The sequence below is a fragment of the Mesoplodon bidens genome (assembly GCF_964165515.1).
Source record: "Mesoplodon bidens genome assembly, chromosome: 13".
In the NCBI taxonomy this organism is placed as follows: Eukaryota; Metazoa; Chordata; class Mammalia; order Artiodactyla; family Ziphiidae; genus Mesoplodon; species Mesoplodon bidens.
The window spans coordinates 24,139,787-24,154,973 of record NC_138169.1 but is presented as its reverse complement, the minus strand read 5'-3'; the positions used below and the strand labels follow the sequence as shown (position 1 = coordinate 24,154,973).

At 54.6% G+C, this 15,187-nt stretch overlaps 1 protein-coding gene across 8 annotated transcripts in view; it reads right to left on the bottom strand.

Moving 5' to 3' along the window:
* Positions 1-3,844: 3,844 nt before the first annotated feature.
* Positions 3,845-15,187, bottom strand: part of TCN2 (transcobalamin 2) — a 34,286-nt gene continuing 22,943 nt past the window's right edge. For 6 of the 8 annotated variants that reach the window (XM_081251662.1, XM_081251659.1, XM_081251664.1 and 3 more), the window contains 8 exons: positions 14,060-14,252; positions 13,164-13,321; positions 11,982-12,143; positions 10,589-10,761; positions 10,277-10,463; positions 9,260-9,431; positions 6,774-6,889; positions 3,845-4,417 (listed from right to left, as the gene is read on the bottom strand). In XM_081251662.1, the coding sequence (XP_081107788.1) occupies positions 4,356-4,417; positions 6,774-6,889; positions 9,260-9,431; positions 10,277-10,463; positions 10,589-10,761; positions 11,982-12,143; positions 13,164-13,321; positions 14,060-14,252 (1,223 nt within the window). In that variant the 3' untranslated portion in view covers positions 3,845-4,355. The remainder of the gene's footprint in view (positions 4,418-6,773; positions 6,890-9,259; positions 9,432-10,276; positions 10,464-10,588; positions 10,762-11,981; positions 12,144-13,163; positions 13,322-14,059; positions 14,253-15,187) is intronic. The other 2 variants (XM_081251666.1, XM_081251665.1) reach the window with 2 other exon arrangements.

Genomic DNA, 15,187 nt, shown 5'->3' with positions numbered 1-15,187 from the left:
TGGGACACGGTTCACCCCTAGCCTGTCGTCTGACCAGCAAGTCCTTGATGGAGCAACAAGACCGCAAAGGGAGACCGCTCATCTCGGTCCACGGCGCCCTCTGGTGGTCAGAACACAGAATGGCTGCAAGTGTCCCCTAATCCCCATCACAATCCTTGGACTGGGATTAAATTTCCCCAGCCTCACTACTGTTTCAGACCTGCTGAATTCAGATACCCTCTGGTGAGCCCAGGGATGTGAATTTTTTTTCATTTGCCTCTGGTGATTCTGACACCCGCATGAGCCTGCAAATCACTGCTGAATAGTCCAAACTGTAGGGCAGGAGATTTCCAGGTGAAAGACCAAAATATGCAGGTATTTAGATGGGGTTTTTCCAGGAGTGGTTGTGGGAGGGAAACTGAGCCAGCCAAGGGGGCAGCCCCCCTAGCCCCACATTTCCTGAAGAGGAGGAATCAGGGCCCCTAAGGGTTAGATTCTTTTTGAGGTTTTGTCAGTTTTCCAGTTAAGCTCCCTTTAATTAAAAAAAACAGCAATGAATTAAAAAATAGTAAACACCCCCCAATCTTCTAAGAGCTGAGCTACTGCGGAGTGGTAGGCAGTGTCTACACCTCCTCCAAGACTGCCAAAAAGCACTCCCACCTGCCCGGCCTGGTGAGGGGTGAGCTATGAGGAATGAGGATTAACCAAGATGAGGCCTGTGTTGGCCTTGGTGGGAGGGAGATAGCTGTACATCCTTGGGGGGGAGGAGGGGCGAGGGGGAGGCTGAGGGCAGAGCCCAAAGCAGGGATCGTGCAGCTTGAGTGGTGGTGGGGGATTCAGACCACATCTACCTGGCTCCAGAGCCCCAGTTTTTAACCTGCCTTGACCTGCAGGCAGCAAGACTCTCCACAGGATGTTCCCTTGTGGGAGAATGGCGGGGGTGGGCACCCAGCTTCATAGAGGGCAGCAAGGGCTCCTTCGCACCCCTTGAGGTCCACCTGAACGCCCAGAGCAGCCCCGAGCAGCCTGCCCCTGCCCACAGGCTCTCATATCCCTCCGGTCTGAGTGCTGCCCTTCACCTGCCGCCCCCCACCGCTGCTGCGGGAAGCAGGTGATTCGGGGCGGGACCCTGGGAGGCACCAGGAGGGAAGAAGAACCCATTTCCAGCAACTGAGCTGCGGAGGCTTGGGACGGGTCTCTTCTCTTGTCGCTGCATGTCTCTAGACCAGTCACTTCACTGCGGGGCCTCAGTCTCCCCATCTGTGATCTATGATGAGCTCACAGGCATGAATGTAAACCAAGGCGCCACCCCACAGTTGTGAGTTAGGAACAGGCTGCGCAAGGGGACGCGGCTTGTCTGGAGTCACACAGCTCTAAATGCAGGCCAGACGCAAACCTGGGCCCCCATTCCAGAGCGGCCACTGCTTGTCAGACTCTTACTGTGGACATGACTGTCCTCCCACCCATGCCCTTTCTCGGGGTCCCTGCTGATGGAGCCAGACTAGACACATGACCCAGGGCCCAGAAGTGGGCTGTGCCAGTCAGACCCCTCTCCAGGCTTCGGGACACAGGCTAAGAAGATAAGAGGGCCTGGGGAATTAAACTGGAAGTCAGCAGAGTCACTGCTGGGGCCACGTTCAGAGGAAGCTGACGGAGGGGGAGGACACGGAGAGGAGAGAGCCTGAGGGTAGTGCAGGGATGGAGCCCTGAGCCCCAACTTCCATTTCCCTACTGCCCTCGGCTGCCCTTAAATTGGTGGGCTGAGTCTTTTCAGCAAATATCCTTTTTTATTTTTATTGTTTTTGCCACCCCGAGCAGCATGTGGGATCTTAGTTCCCTGACCAGGGATCAAACCCATGCCCCCTGCAGTGGAAGCATGGAGTCCTAACTACTGTACTGCCAGGGAAGTCTGTCAGCAAATATCCTTTGATTTGAGCAGGATTCAGTAGCTCCCTGCTGCTCAGAGCCAAACACACCCCGACTAAGACAGTTCCTTCAGAGGGAGGATCACATCCAGACCATGGACGCTGAAAGCCCAGTGCAGGGGTGCTCCCTTCAGTTAAGTCCACCCTCCCCCTAGCCTGGCCTGGGACCTGCCACAGCTGGCGTCCCCTATATGGGAGGGGCCCTGGCTTCCTCGGGAGGTGGGGAGGCAGCAAGGCGGTGCAGGGGCAAGGGCTGGGGTCAATGGGTGGGGACCTTGGCTCTGACACCCACAGGCTGTGTGACCTGAGGGAAGCCGCAGGTCTCTCTGAGCCTCCACCCTTCTGTGAGGAGAGGGTCCCAGGGCAGGTCTTGAATCCTCTCTAAAGCGCCCTTGGCCGAGATTAAGAAAGGACAGGTGAACAAGCACTCTGGGGATCTGGGCACAGACATTTCACCTTCAAAACGGAGGCGGCTTTTTCATTTGGCTTTCAGGTACTTGCATGTCTGTAAAGCACTTTTTAAATCGCTTACTTCCCCTACTTGCCCAGACCCTAAATATTGGAGGAAGAAGCACATGTTTAATTCATGGCGTGGACGGCTCTGTGACAGTCACTGTGGAACCTGACATGCTGTCAGAGGGCCCCTCCAAGGGCAGACCCCCTCCCTAACCTCGGTGGGGTGGGGCTTGTGGGGTGCCTGCCTGGCCTGAACCCTACTTCCCAGAGGGCAGCCCAGAGCCCAGGCCCTCCCACAAAGAGGCAGGGTCCCCACCCCACTGGCCGCTGAGGCCTGGGGTGGCGCCTGACTGTGTCTTGGGGAAAAGCTCTAGGGTCCTGGGCCTTCAGTTGCATTTGGACTCTGCCATGTAATCCTAATACTTGCCAACTAAAACTTGTCAACTGCCATCTGCCTCTACGAGGATTAGGTCACTAGCCCCTGTAGCCACTGACCTTCAACACACCCTGAAAGGAGTTCAGGGTGGAGATCAGGAATGAGGCACTCTGTGCTCTGGGAAAAATAGGCAGAACAGGCAGTTATTTTTAGAAGATTTTATGAGCCCAATTCTTGCATCTTCTCTTATCTAGAAAAGCACTAAAATCATTAATGGAGCCATCTGCTCCTGGTGACTAGCAGTAACCTTCACAAGACGAGCAGCAGGTCTCTGCCAAAATGTGTGCTTGACTACATGTACCCCCTTCGCTAAGATCATATATAGTGCTGACCCCTCCCCTACCTCTTCAGAGCAGTTTCTCAGAGCTATCTGAAATGCTGTCTCCTGGGCTATAGTCCTCATTTTGCCCCAAATAAAACTTAACTCATGGGCTTCCCTGGTGGTGCAGTGGTTGAGGGTCCGCCTGCCGATGCAGGGGACACGGGTTCGTGCCCCGGTCTGGCAAGATCCCACATGCTGCAAAGCGGCTGGGCCCGTGAGCCATGGCCGCTGGGCCTGCGCATCCGGAGCCTGTGCTCCGCAGCGGGAGGGGCCGCGACAGTGAGAGGCCCGCGTACCGCAAAAAAAAAAAAAAACAAACTTAACTCGCTACTCTCACGTTATGCTTTTTGTTTGTTTGTTTTTGTAAGTCGGCACAATCATGAAAGCCCCTGATTTTCAGTGTTTGAGTCGAGGAGCCAGGAGGCCTCCCCAGGCCAGGTCTGTCGTCTCCTAAGCCACGCCCCCCCCGCCAGACACTCTCCCTCTGTAAAGCAGAGAGGAAAACAGAAACATCAACAACCTCAGAGTTGTGCAAGAGAGCATCCAGCAAGTACACGCCCCCTGAGCAGTAATCAGCGTCACCACCGCCAGCACCGCTCCTGTGCACCCCCCACCCGTACCCAGGAGAATGCTCATCCCCCTCCTCTGCTCCCCACGGGCCTCTCTCCCCCTTCTCTGCTCCCAGCCCCAGCACGGGCTCCAAGCATGAGGCATCAGGACCCTGGGGCATGTGCACAATCAATTCTTTAATCATTTTGGAGGTGGGCTGACAGCAGCCCTGCAGAGCCCTCGCCAGCTGCTATGCCGCAGCCAGCTCTGGGGCAGCAGCCCCGATGGAGTGAAGAGTGGAAAGCTATGGTCAGGGCCACAGAGCTCTCCTTGCAGGACCCCCATCCCAGAGCAAGCGGTACTCACAACGCCAGCAGCCGGTGGCCTCCTCGTGCCAAGGAGTCTGAGATGCTCACGCCCTCCAGCCTACGGGTGGCCTTCACGGGACACCTGCGGGGCCAGGTGGGGCCAGACCTGGGCAGTCAGACCTGCCGGGGAAGGTGCTGGGCTCCCTGCTCCAGGGTGGGTGGTGGTTTAGGACCCCCACAGGGGTGGTGGCTGTGGCGATCCGGGGACAAGTGCACAAGAGGAGGCAGCAGGGTCAGGCGTGTGCCTGTTACAGGGATGTCTGGAGGGAGGGCAGAAGCCCAGGAAGTGTGGGAGGCAGCTGGGGTGGTGAGCCTGGGGTCTACCAGCCAACCAGCCTCAGCTCGATGGCTTCTCCATCCCTGGGTCTGTAGTCAGCAATACCTGCAGAAATATTGTGGGATGGGAGTTAACAGGGCGGAGTGTTCCCCCCACCAACCTCAACTTCTGGACCCCTGCCCTGAGGCCACGGTCTGTAAGATGGGCTCAGGGCTTGGTGGTGGGAGACTGGGGGGCTGTCCAGAGCCAGTCTGGAGACTCTGAACTCAGTTGTGACCTCAGGGTCGCTGAGACCCACAGGCTCATTTTGCAGTGGGGGACCCCCAGAGGGTGTGGGAGGGTATGGGACAGCACACCGGATAACCAACATGGGGCCAAAGGAACCAGAGACCCTGACAACAGCTGACCGGCAGGGTCACTATCTTCATAGTCCCCCAAAGGGCCATCAGGAAGAGGGACCTGCTCGGTGTGGTCTGGGGACTATGAGTGAAGTCAGCCTTTGCTCACTAGGGACAATCCAGGCTCCAGCACGACACCTCGGTCAAGCCCCAGCTCTGCACTCACTAGGGGTGTGACTCTGGGCAGGTTATTTAACCTCTCTGAGTGCTGGTGTTCCCATTTCTAAAGTGAGGATAATAGTGATATCAACAACCGGGCCCTCCTTTTTCCCCACGGGAGTGGGCTTCCTGCTGGAGTGGGAGTCGAGGCGGGTAGGTAGAGGACACGACCACCCACGTCTGCCTCATGGCCGAGTCCATCGGGCTCTCCCCCTCAGCTACCTCCTCTGTCCAGCCTTTATCAGTAATAGAGGCCAGATCTGGTCTCTCCATCTGTCACCTCTTGGTTTTATTTCTCAATTTGTCCAGAAGCCAGGCAGGAAAAGAGAATGCTTTTTACTGGGCTCCCTCAGCGAGTCCCACCTTCTGTAAAGCACTTGGCCCCATGCCTGGCCCATGACAAATGCCCACTAGAAGTTCCAGGTAGCAGGAGCAGGGACAGATGACCCTTAAGAGTCTGTCTCGTAACTGGGCAGGTGCTCAGGGATGCTTATGACAGCTTGGGGCATAAGAGTTAAAACTGGAGACACCCTAAAGGTCCAGCAGGAGTTGATAAGCTGTGGTCCACCCATCCCACTCCATGCCAGGGCTGGGCCCTAATTGGCCTAAGCCAGTCTTGCCATGATCCCTTCTTTCTAGCCAATGATGGGCGCAGAACCTGGGCCATCTCTAGCAACAGGGATGGGTCCAGGAACGCGCCTGTGTCCCAAGTCCGCCTTCAGGATGCCAGGAGACATTTGCTGGGGGATTCAGAGACAAGTTTCCCAAGTCATAAAAGGGAGCAGCCCCAGGAAGACACAGAGTAGCCTCTCTGGAGGTAGGAAGCCAGCAAAGAGAGGAGGAGAGTCACAGGGAGGTGGGGCTGAGGCTGAAGTCCTTGCTCCCACTGGAATCTGGTCACATGAGCCAATGGATGAGCCAATGGATGTCGTGGAAGCTAGTTTGTATTACATTTCTGTTACTTGCAGCCCAAAGCACCCTGCTGGATGAGATAGCCTATGTGGCTATTACAAAGAAAGGGGAAGACCTACATATATCAACACAGAAAGATGGCTACAATATGTTAAGGCTGAAAAAAATAAACTGCAAAACAGTATATAGAGCTGTGCCATTTGATATGCCAGCCATCAGCCACATGTGGCTACTGAGCACTTGAAAAGTACAAAAACCAGGCATGCAAAATATGTCATTAATAATTTTGGATTGATTACATCTTGGAATATTTTGGATGTATTGGACTAAATAAGATATATTATTAATATTAGTTTCACCAACTGCAGAATTTAGAATTACACATGTGGCTCACATTTTATTTCTATCGGAGAGCACTGCTATAGAGTATGGCTTCATTTCTATGAAAAACAAACGTACATATTTAAAAAATTATCTGGAAGAAAATATACCAAAAGTTAAAAGAAGTTATTTCTGGGTAGCGGATTATGGGCAATTTTAATTTTCTTCTTTTTTGCCTATCTGCTTTCCTAGAGTTGCCACAATAACGTATATAAAAATTCTTCAGGGCTTCCCTGGTGGTGCAGTGGTTGAGAGTCCGCCTGCCGATGCAGGGGACACGGGTTCGTGCCCTGGTCCGGGAGGATCCCACATGCCGCGGAGCGGCTGGGCCCGTGAGCCATGGCCGCTGAGCCTGCGCGTCCGGAGCCTGTGCTCCGCAATGGGAGAGGCCACGGCAGTGAGAGGCCCGCGTACCACAAAAAAAAAAAAAAAAAAAAAAAATTCTTCAGAATACAGTTAAATATATTATATGCAAACTTGAGCATCAGTGGTTATCTGAGGCTGAGGCCCAGGAAGGTTCAGGGGAAAGCTGGCGTGAGTCGACAAAGCCTCAGTGCTGGGACAGGGCTGGGCTGGGCACACATCCAGAGGGGGCTGGCCACCAGACTCACCTTGCAGCAGGGGGGTGTCGGGGGCTCGGAGGAGTTGCCAGAACTCACGTTCCCCAGCTTTCTTCCCCATCACGGAGGTCAGGTAGGGGCCTGACAAGGAGGCCTGTGTTCCATACCTAAGAAAGGGGCAGGCAAAGAGGGAGAAAAGGTGACTTTTGCTCCCCTCGACCCAGGGGCAGAAGCAGAACCACCCACACAAGGCAAGTCCTGCCCTCGCTCTCAGGGCAGCGCGAGCCAAACCCTTCCTGGGCCACCCCACCATGGGTCTCTCCTCCACGCCTCCTCTCCAGCCCCACAGACACCGCCCACTCAGGGGACTGCATCCCCTCTGGGGGCTGACATTGCAGGGGGTGGGAATCAGAAGCTGACAATGGCCCACGAGAAACAGTGAGGCCAGCGTGAGAAAGAAGCAGGAACAGGCAAGACAGAGGCAGAAACACCCAGTGGTGGCTCTGGGTCTCTGGTTCCAGAAGTTTCTGTGGCTCAGGGGCACCCCCATCCTTGTGGCTGGGTTGCTCAGTCTTCTCTCCGACTGTACACACCCCATGCTCCCCACTACCAGAGAGGCTTGTATTAGATTCCTGGCTTTTGCAACCAAGAGACTCCTTCTTCATGCCACCCTTCCCTGACGCCACTGCCACAAACACAAAGGGATCCCGGATCCTAGTTCCCGGACCAGGGATCAAACCCGCGCCCCCTGCAGTGGAAGCCTGGAGTCTGAACCACTGGACCGCCAGGGAAGTCCCCAAAGGGATCCTCTTAAAACACTGTGGCCCTGTCCTTCCTGTCTCCTTATCAATGGTGTTGTTCTTAGAGAGGGAGGGTTTTCATAGTTTTAAGAAACAGAAATACCCTCAGGGTGACCTGGTCAAAGGGAAGGTTTTAGGGAGCAGCCCATCCCCAGTCCTCCCTTAAGTGCAGGGCCACATGGCTGCCCGGAGAACCGCTCTGTACCGGCCTCTCTCCGTTTCTCTCTCTCCTCTTTCTGTCTCTTTCTCTCCGTCTCTCTCTGTCTCTTTTCCTCTCTCTCCTTCTAGAATCCAGCTTTCTCTGCTGTGCACTCACATGCCTCAAATGTGCCTCCACACCCCCTCCAACACCAAGAGAATCATTTCTCAGATTGGTATCCCTGACGTTTTCTGAGTCCTGGAGTTCTGAATAAAAATGTTAAGTTCAAAATTTTTTCCATTTTGATGACAATATCCAAACACAAGTACCAGCAGGTTCTAGGTAATCCCAGGGCCTGCCGGACTAAGGCCTCCCAAGGGTGCCCAGGGTGTGTGGCCCCCAGAGGACTGAGGTCGGCTTGGTAATAAGTGGCATGTTCGGGGCCACGGAAGAGTCTACAAGCTGCAGCTGCCTGTGCAAACTCCGCCTGATGGCAGCTCAAACCCGAGAAAGTGCTGAGCATGTCGGGCTCACTGGCACTGGTGTGTACACCTGCTCCTCAGCAGACAGTCCCTATTTGAATGTTATTGGTTTCACAGTTTTCTTTGTACTTAATTTGCAAAGCTGTTTAGGATTTATAGCCGCCTAAGAGCCAAAAACAGAAAGGACTTTAAATAGTAAACATTAGTACACATCTAAGACATATTATTACAGAAATCACTTAACCTGGGGTCTGGGGGAATTTTTATCCTTTATAGGGGTTTTTGCATATCTCTGGCCTGAAATTCCCTGCCCCAGACGACTCCAAGGTGCCAGCTGTGAGTCCTCCCTGGCAGCAGGATGCTGTCCTTTGGGAGCTCCAGTTGGGGACAGAAATTGGGACCCTCTCAAACTGAGGCACATTTTTCTAGAAGAGAAGTCTGGGGTCTAGTGGGGTCTGGTGGAAGGTACTCATCCTCTGGGCCAGATCCTCACTGGTGATCTCTCCCATCTTATTTGGGCACAGACACAGCTGGCACAGAGCAGTGCTCTGGAAATGCTTGTCCTCAGATCTGTCAAATCTCAGGGTGAGAAGCAAGTTTAAGGCTGTTGTCCCACCTCCACATTCTGCAGAGGGCTTGTGCAGGTAATTAAATAATCACAGGGATTAGACCAAGATCGCTTGATAATAAAAATTCTTATTCTTCTGAAAGCTAACATGTATCGAGCACTTCTAAGTGCGGGACCCTGCACACAAAAAGCATGTGCCATGTCCTCTCTGCGCACTAATTCCTGGACTCCTGCATGGGCTCTGGTGGATGTGGGGAGCACAACTGCCATCCTCGTGAGCTGCAGGAAAATAACTGGCCTGGTCCCTAGCTGGAGAGCGGCAGAGCTGGGATTCCAGATGTGGAGGGTCTGCCTCGGGAGCCTGCTCTCCTAATCATGATGCCTGTTTCTGTCACAGCGTGGGTGAGTCGGCGGTGGAGAAGGTGGAAGAGAGCCCAGGCCTCTCCCAAGGGAACCCTCTCTCCATCCCTTGCCCCATCCATGTCCCGTTTTGGGGATGTGGGGTTGAGTCGGGTGAGGGCTGGGAGATGGGGGGGGGGCAGTCTCACCTGAATCTGCTGTGCTCCTGGGCCTTCTTCAGGACATCTTCCAAAGAGGAGCTGACAGGGACAGAGACGGAGTGTCTATATGAAGAAAAGATGCTGGAGACCTTCAGCGTGACATGGATGAACTCTGGGACTTGGGTCTGTGAAGGGGTCTCTGTAGCTGGTTCCAACAGGACTGTGCCAGGGAGAGGGGAAGGGGCAGTTGGTCTGAGGGCAGGGGGCCAGGCCTTAGTCCTCCTTTCTTCCCTGGAAGACACTGTGGCCCATCGAGACCTCCTCCTTCCCCTCGGTCCCATCCTGGTCAACACCACCACCACCTGGCTGCCTTCCCAGCCTCCCCTGTCCCTCAGCTCCCACCACCCTCGCCACCCAAGGTCAGGCCCCTCACTGGTTTTTCTGCCTCTAGGATCCCCCTCCCACCTCTCTGCCACAAGCACCCCCCACCCAGGGTTCTTTCTAGAACATACATGTTACCTCTGAGGGCCTCCCCTCCTTTTCACTCTCCTGCCTGCCACTCCAGCTCATTGTCTCAGACTCCACTCTTTAGTGAGACCCTTCCCCCCAACTCCAGTCTTGTACACCTCTGAGCCTTTGCCCTTGCTGCCCCCCTCCCTGCTCTGCCTTTCCTTCCCTCTTCTCCACTGGCAAATCTCACCCACCCACCCCAGTCCCTCCCCAAGATGAAGCCCTGATTCAAGCAGCTAACTGGGACTCATTATGATGTATCAGAGCTAACCAAAATGTGTCTCTCGCCATTCATTCATTTGAACACTTCTGTACTGGGGATCACACAAGGGGCTGGAGATTCATGGCCTGCCCACAGCTCACCATTTGATATCTCCCTCCCCACACTGTGAGCTTCTAGCATCTGTGACTGCATCTTAGCTGCCCGTGTGTCCCACGCACACCTGCAAACCCCTGTTGACTCAGTAAATCAAGATGGAGCAAGTTCCCTTCCTGGGACAGGCAGACCTCATTGCAGATTGAAAAGAGCAGGGCTTCTATGAAAGGCCCGGCTACCTCTTGGTGCCTCACAGTCTGGGGAGATGAGATCCACATAGCTCTTCTGGTTCAGGATGGGCAGCAGCTGAGAAATCATGAGAGGGTTCTGGAAGGCCTTGTGCTGTAGGCTGGCCAACAGAGCAGCCTTGGCCTTGAGGCATGCTGTGCCCAGCTCCACCATGGGCCTAAGGGAGGCCATCAGCAACTGGTGACCGAATGGGGAAGAGGAGGCGGGTCAGCCAGCGGGGAGGGGCCAGGTCTTCCAGCACCCCACCAGTCCACCTCCCACCAGCCACCAGGGTGGAGCCCAGCCCAGAGTCTCCTTCCCACCTGCAGTGCCAGAGGGGTGCTGTAGACATTCCCAAAGTGGCCCTCTGGGGTCTGGGCTTTCAGGATCTTCTCTTGCACTCTCCTGAGGGCCACAGTGCTCCGGTTTCTCTGATTTGGGTTGAGGTTGGATAGCTCCAGACAGGAGAAGGCCAAGCCCGCCATGGCCAGTGTGTCTGCAAGGGACAGAGCCAAGTGGGGTCAGCCCCGGCAGGACCTTGGGGCAACAGGCAGTCACAGGAGGGCTGGAGGTAGGGGGACGATATGGTCAGAGCAGCATTTCAGAAAGTTTCCACCAGCTAGGGGGACCAACAGCCCAGTCTGCCCAGTTTCCAGGATGGCAAACTGGGATGGGTGGTCACCATATCCCTATCTGCTGCCTGGGGGTTAGAGGTTGGGGAGAGAGATTGGAGGAGGGAGGGCCAAGAGGACTTTAGCCTACACACTTGTTCCCAAACCTGCCTGCACTTTAGAATCACCAGGGAAGTTTGTTTGATTTTTCTTTTTTTTCCTGGCCGTGCTACACAGCTTGTGGGATCTTAGCTCTCCAACCAGGGCTCAAACCTGGGCCCTCGGCAGTGAAAGAGCAGAGTCCCTACCACTGGACCGCCAGGGAATTCCTCACCAGGAGATTTTTAAAGGAGCAGGTGCCTGGGTCCACCCCCAGGTGGTCTGGTTTATTAGGTCCAGGGAGCTGCTTGGGCCCTGGGGGGTTTTAAGCTCCCCACCCTGGGATGATTTAATGTGTCCGCGGTGGGTTTTCTATAAGCCTCTGAGGCAGAACAAGCTCTCTGCTGGCAGGGGCCCTGCTACCTTCTTCTCTCTGGGTACCTACCCTCCCCACCTCCAACCTACTCCATCCTACCCCGCCCTATGCGAGGCACACACACTCACAGAACACAGCCAGGCCTAGAAGGAGACCTTGCAATCATGATGACAAGAAAGGGCACTGGAAACCCAAGGTCACACAGTGAGGAAGCAGATCCAGAATCCAGGCCTCAGGCCTCTCAGCTCATTTGATGAGTACATCATAGCTGTGTATCCAGAACTTTCTCCATGCTGGACACCATGCTATGCCCTTTACATGTAAGGCATCTTCTATTGAGATGCTGCTGGGGGGTTATTTTACCAGAGAAGCTGAGCCAGACAGGCCAGCTGATCTGTCCAGGGTGACCTACAGTAAGTATGCGATGGAGGATGGGGTCAGGAAGACGGTCCAGCCCCAGTGCTGGCTCACAGCCCCTGCACCACAACAAACCCTCACCATTGCGCTCCTAGTGGACTCGATAGGAGGGGTCCCAAGGAAAGGTGAGCATGGAACCAGGGGTGGAGGCCTTCATTTGGGGCAGGGGGCTGGAGGAGTGCCAGCCTGGCCTTCAGGGTCTGGCTCACTCACCCACAGGGAAGTGGCCCTGCTGGAGATGCTGTTCATGTTCCACAGCATACAGGAGCTTGCCCACCACACTGTCATGGACCCGCTTCTGGTGGACACACAGGGCCAGGATGCCCAGGCCGTACTGGTAGTAGCTGGTGTGAGGGTGGCCCTGGTGATTATGCCCTGGGAGGGAGAAAACCACAGGGTGGGGCTGTCATGCTGGGCTTGAGGGGTGACCTCTCTGTCCCCTCCCAGCAACCAGCACCACCAGCACTGGACCCATTGCCTGCACTTCCCGACACTGTCCTTTGGGTCGTGGGATCCATCTTTCCTTCATTCCCTTGACTCATACTTGCTGAAACCCCACTAAGTGTCAGGCGCTGTGCTTGGAGGTATGAATAGTGATGACAGACCAGGCACAGTGCAGCCAGGGCCTCCGGAAATAACACAACCCACGCTCACGAGATCGTGATTATAACTGAACTGTGGACCGAGGTCCACATAGCCAAATAACAGAGGTTTTTGAGTAGCTGGGGAGTCGGGGAAGGATTCTCTGAGTCAGGGATGCTGGGGAGAAAGGGCGGGGGAGAGGTAAAGGTGGAGTAGGAGCTAGAAGGGGAAGGAAACCTTCCAGATAGAGGAAACATATGTCAAGACGCTGGTTTGTGAGCTGAGAGAAGGCCAGGGTGGCCAGAGCCCACACAGGGGCGGGCGAGTGGGTGAGCCAGAGGGTGGGTGGGCAGGGCCTGGAGAGGAGAAAAGGGCAGACAGGCTGGGCCTGAGGGCTGTGAACACAGCAGGGAGCAGCTGCTGGAGGATTTAAGCAGCACTAACAAGATCAGATTTATATTTAAAGGCTGGCTCTGTGTGTGCCAGATTGAGGTAGGAGGCAGGAAAGTTAGCGGAGAGAGGTAAGGAGTGAGTAGTAGGGAGGCTGTGCAGCTGTCCCAGAGGTGGGTAATCAGGCCAGTCTTGGTGGGTGAGCAGCAGGGCTTGCCAACAGAGTGTATGTGGGATGCAGGAAAGGCTTGATCAAGAATGGCTACCGGGGCAGGCCCAAGCCTCTAGCGGATATGGAGACAAGGCAGAATGGAGGGCAGGAAAGAGGCCTGGGGAGAAAACCCGAAGTTCTGATGTAGATGTTTCACCAGACAATGTTGTCTGATGCGCCCTCCCCCGCCCTGGCAGACCTCGCCTCCTCACCAATGGCCCCCTTCTCGTCCTCCAGGAATCGCTTCAGCTGTGAGACCAGTCTGCCCCCCTTGCGGCCTCCAACAAACTCGCAGTTGGCCCGGAGAGCGAGCAGGTAGAGGGCCAGCTGGCCCATGGAGGGCTTGGCCTCGGAGTCACTGTTGTCATTGCTGGAGGCAGACATAGGACAACGCCAGTTAACAACACTTCAGTGAGAAAGTGCCACCCTGGTAAGCCTGGCTTGGGGTGCCCCACCACCACCACTATGAAGCGGAAAAAATCCTAGCAGTTGGAACGTTTCCAAGACCTGCCAAAAGCAGATGTAGTCAGTTATGTAAGTTGTGTATGTCACGCTTATTTCATAAAGATGAGAAATTAAACTCAAGGACAAACTCTGAGGGCTCTTGCATCCAAATGACCTGTTTGCCCCACCATTTTGGTCACACTTCACCCATACACTCTCCCCTTTCTTTCCTCTCCCTGCCCTGCATCCACTTCTCAAGAGGGAGTCCGAGCAAGAGATGCTCCATGGTGGTCCTGACCCTTCACCTCTCATTCAGACTCCCGTGCTGGACCTCAGAACAGGCTTCCTCTTAATGCCCCCTGGAAAGGGAGCACAGATAGTCCGATACTGCTGCTGGGCTCAGTATGAAAGAGTGTGGCCATGGATTAGTAATGTCTGCCTCAGGTACCGGAGGGTACAGTAGCCGCCCAAGGGCCCCGGATTGGCATCTCCAGTCTAGTCAGACCAACCCCATTCCACAGATGGAGAAAGGCCCAGAGGAGATGAAACTTGCCCTAAGGTCTCCCAACAAAGCAGTGACAGGCCCAAACCGGAACGCAGATCTCCTGTCTCTTAGGATGTGGAGCACGCCATGGGGAAAAGAGGAGAGAGAGCGTGGCCAGACCTCAGGAGGCTCTGCTGGTAGCTGAGCTTGAGGCTGTGCAGGTAGTGGGCCTCCTTGGCCCCAGCCTGCAGGCTGGAGAGGCGCAGGCCCACGTAGATACTGGGGTTCAGCTGCTCCGGGGAGAGCCGGTCCATCCAGGGCAAGAGGCGCTGGCCCAGCCTCTCCAGCAGCGTGCTGTCCACCTCTGTTATTTCTTAGGAAAGAGAACAGGCCAAGTGAGGTCGCAGGGCCATGCCACCAGCGACACCTTACCAGGGTCTTCTCCAGGGAATCAACATCCCCACCTTACTGTCACCTGGCACACACCCTACTCGTATGCGGGAGTCCGACTGTAGGGAGAGGCAGGGGTAACAGGGGAAAAGCCGGTATCCTGAAAGAGTGGCTGGAGTGGGCCAGGGAGAGGTGGTGGGCCCAGGGCAGAGGAAGCGGGTGCCAGGCAGCCACTCTGCCCATCAGGAGTGACAGAGAGACTGGATGCCCCAGGCACTGCACCCCACCTCCCTCGGTCCTCAGGCCAGCCCTGTGACGTAGGTACTGTCATCACTGCATTGCACAAAAGAGGAGACAGAAGTCCAAAGTTGTGGGAGCATTCTACCCGTTTACAAAAACTTCAGCTCACACTGGGAACAGATTACAGAACCAGTTTTAAAACAGAAATAGAGTCACAGATGTAGAAAACAAAACTATGGTTACCAGGGGTGAAGGGGGGCAGATAAATTAGGAGACTGGGATTGACATATACACACTACTATATATAGAATAGATAAGTAATAAGGACCTATTGTATAGCACAGGGAACTCTACTCAATACTCTGTAATGACCTATATGGGGAAAGAATCTTCAAAACAAGTGGATATATATGTATAACTGATTCACTTTGCTGTATACCTGGAACTAACACAACATTGTAAATCAACTATATTCCAATTAAAAAAAAACAAAAACAAAAACACTGCAGCCTGCCCACTGGCTAGCTGGGGCTGCCTGGTGAACTTCCTCTGGGCAGATCTCAAAATAACGCTTTTCCTGCCCCCTCAGTTTAGGTGAAAAGGACCTGAGATTGTGAGGTGAATTGTTAGAAAGCCATCATCCTTTGCGACCATTTATCTGTGTGCTTAGGGATTTAC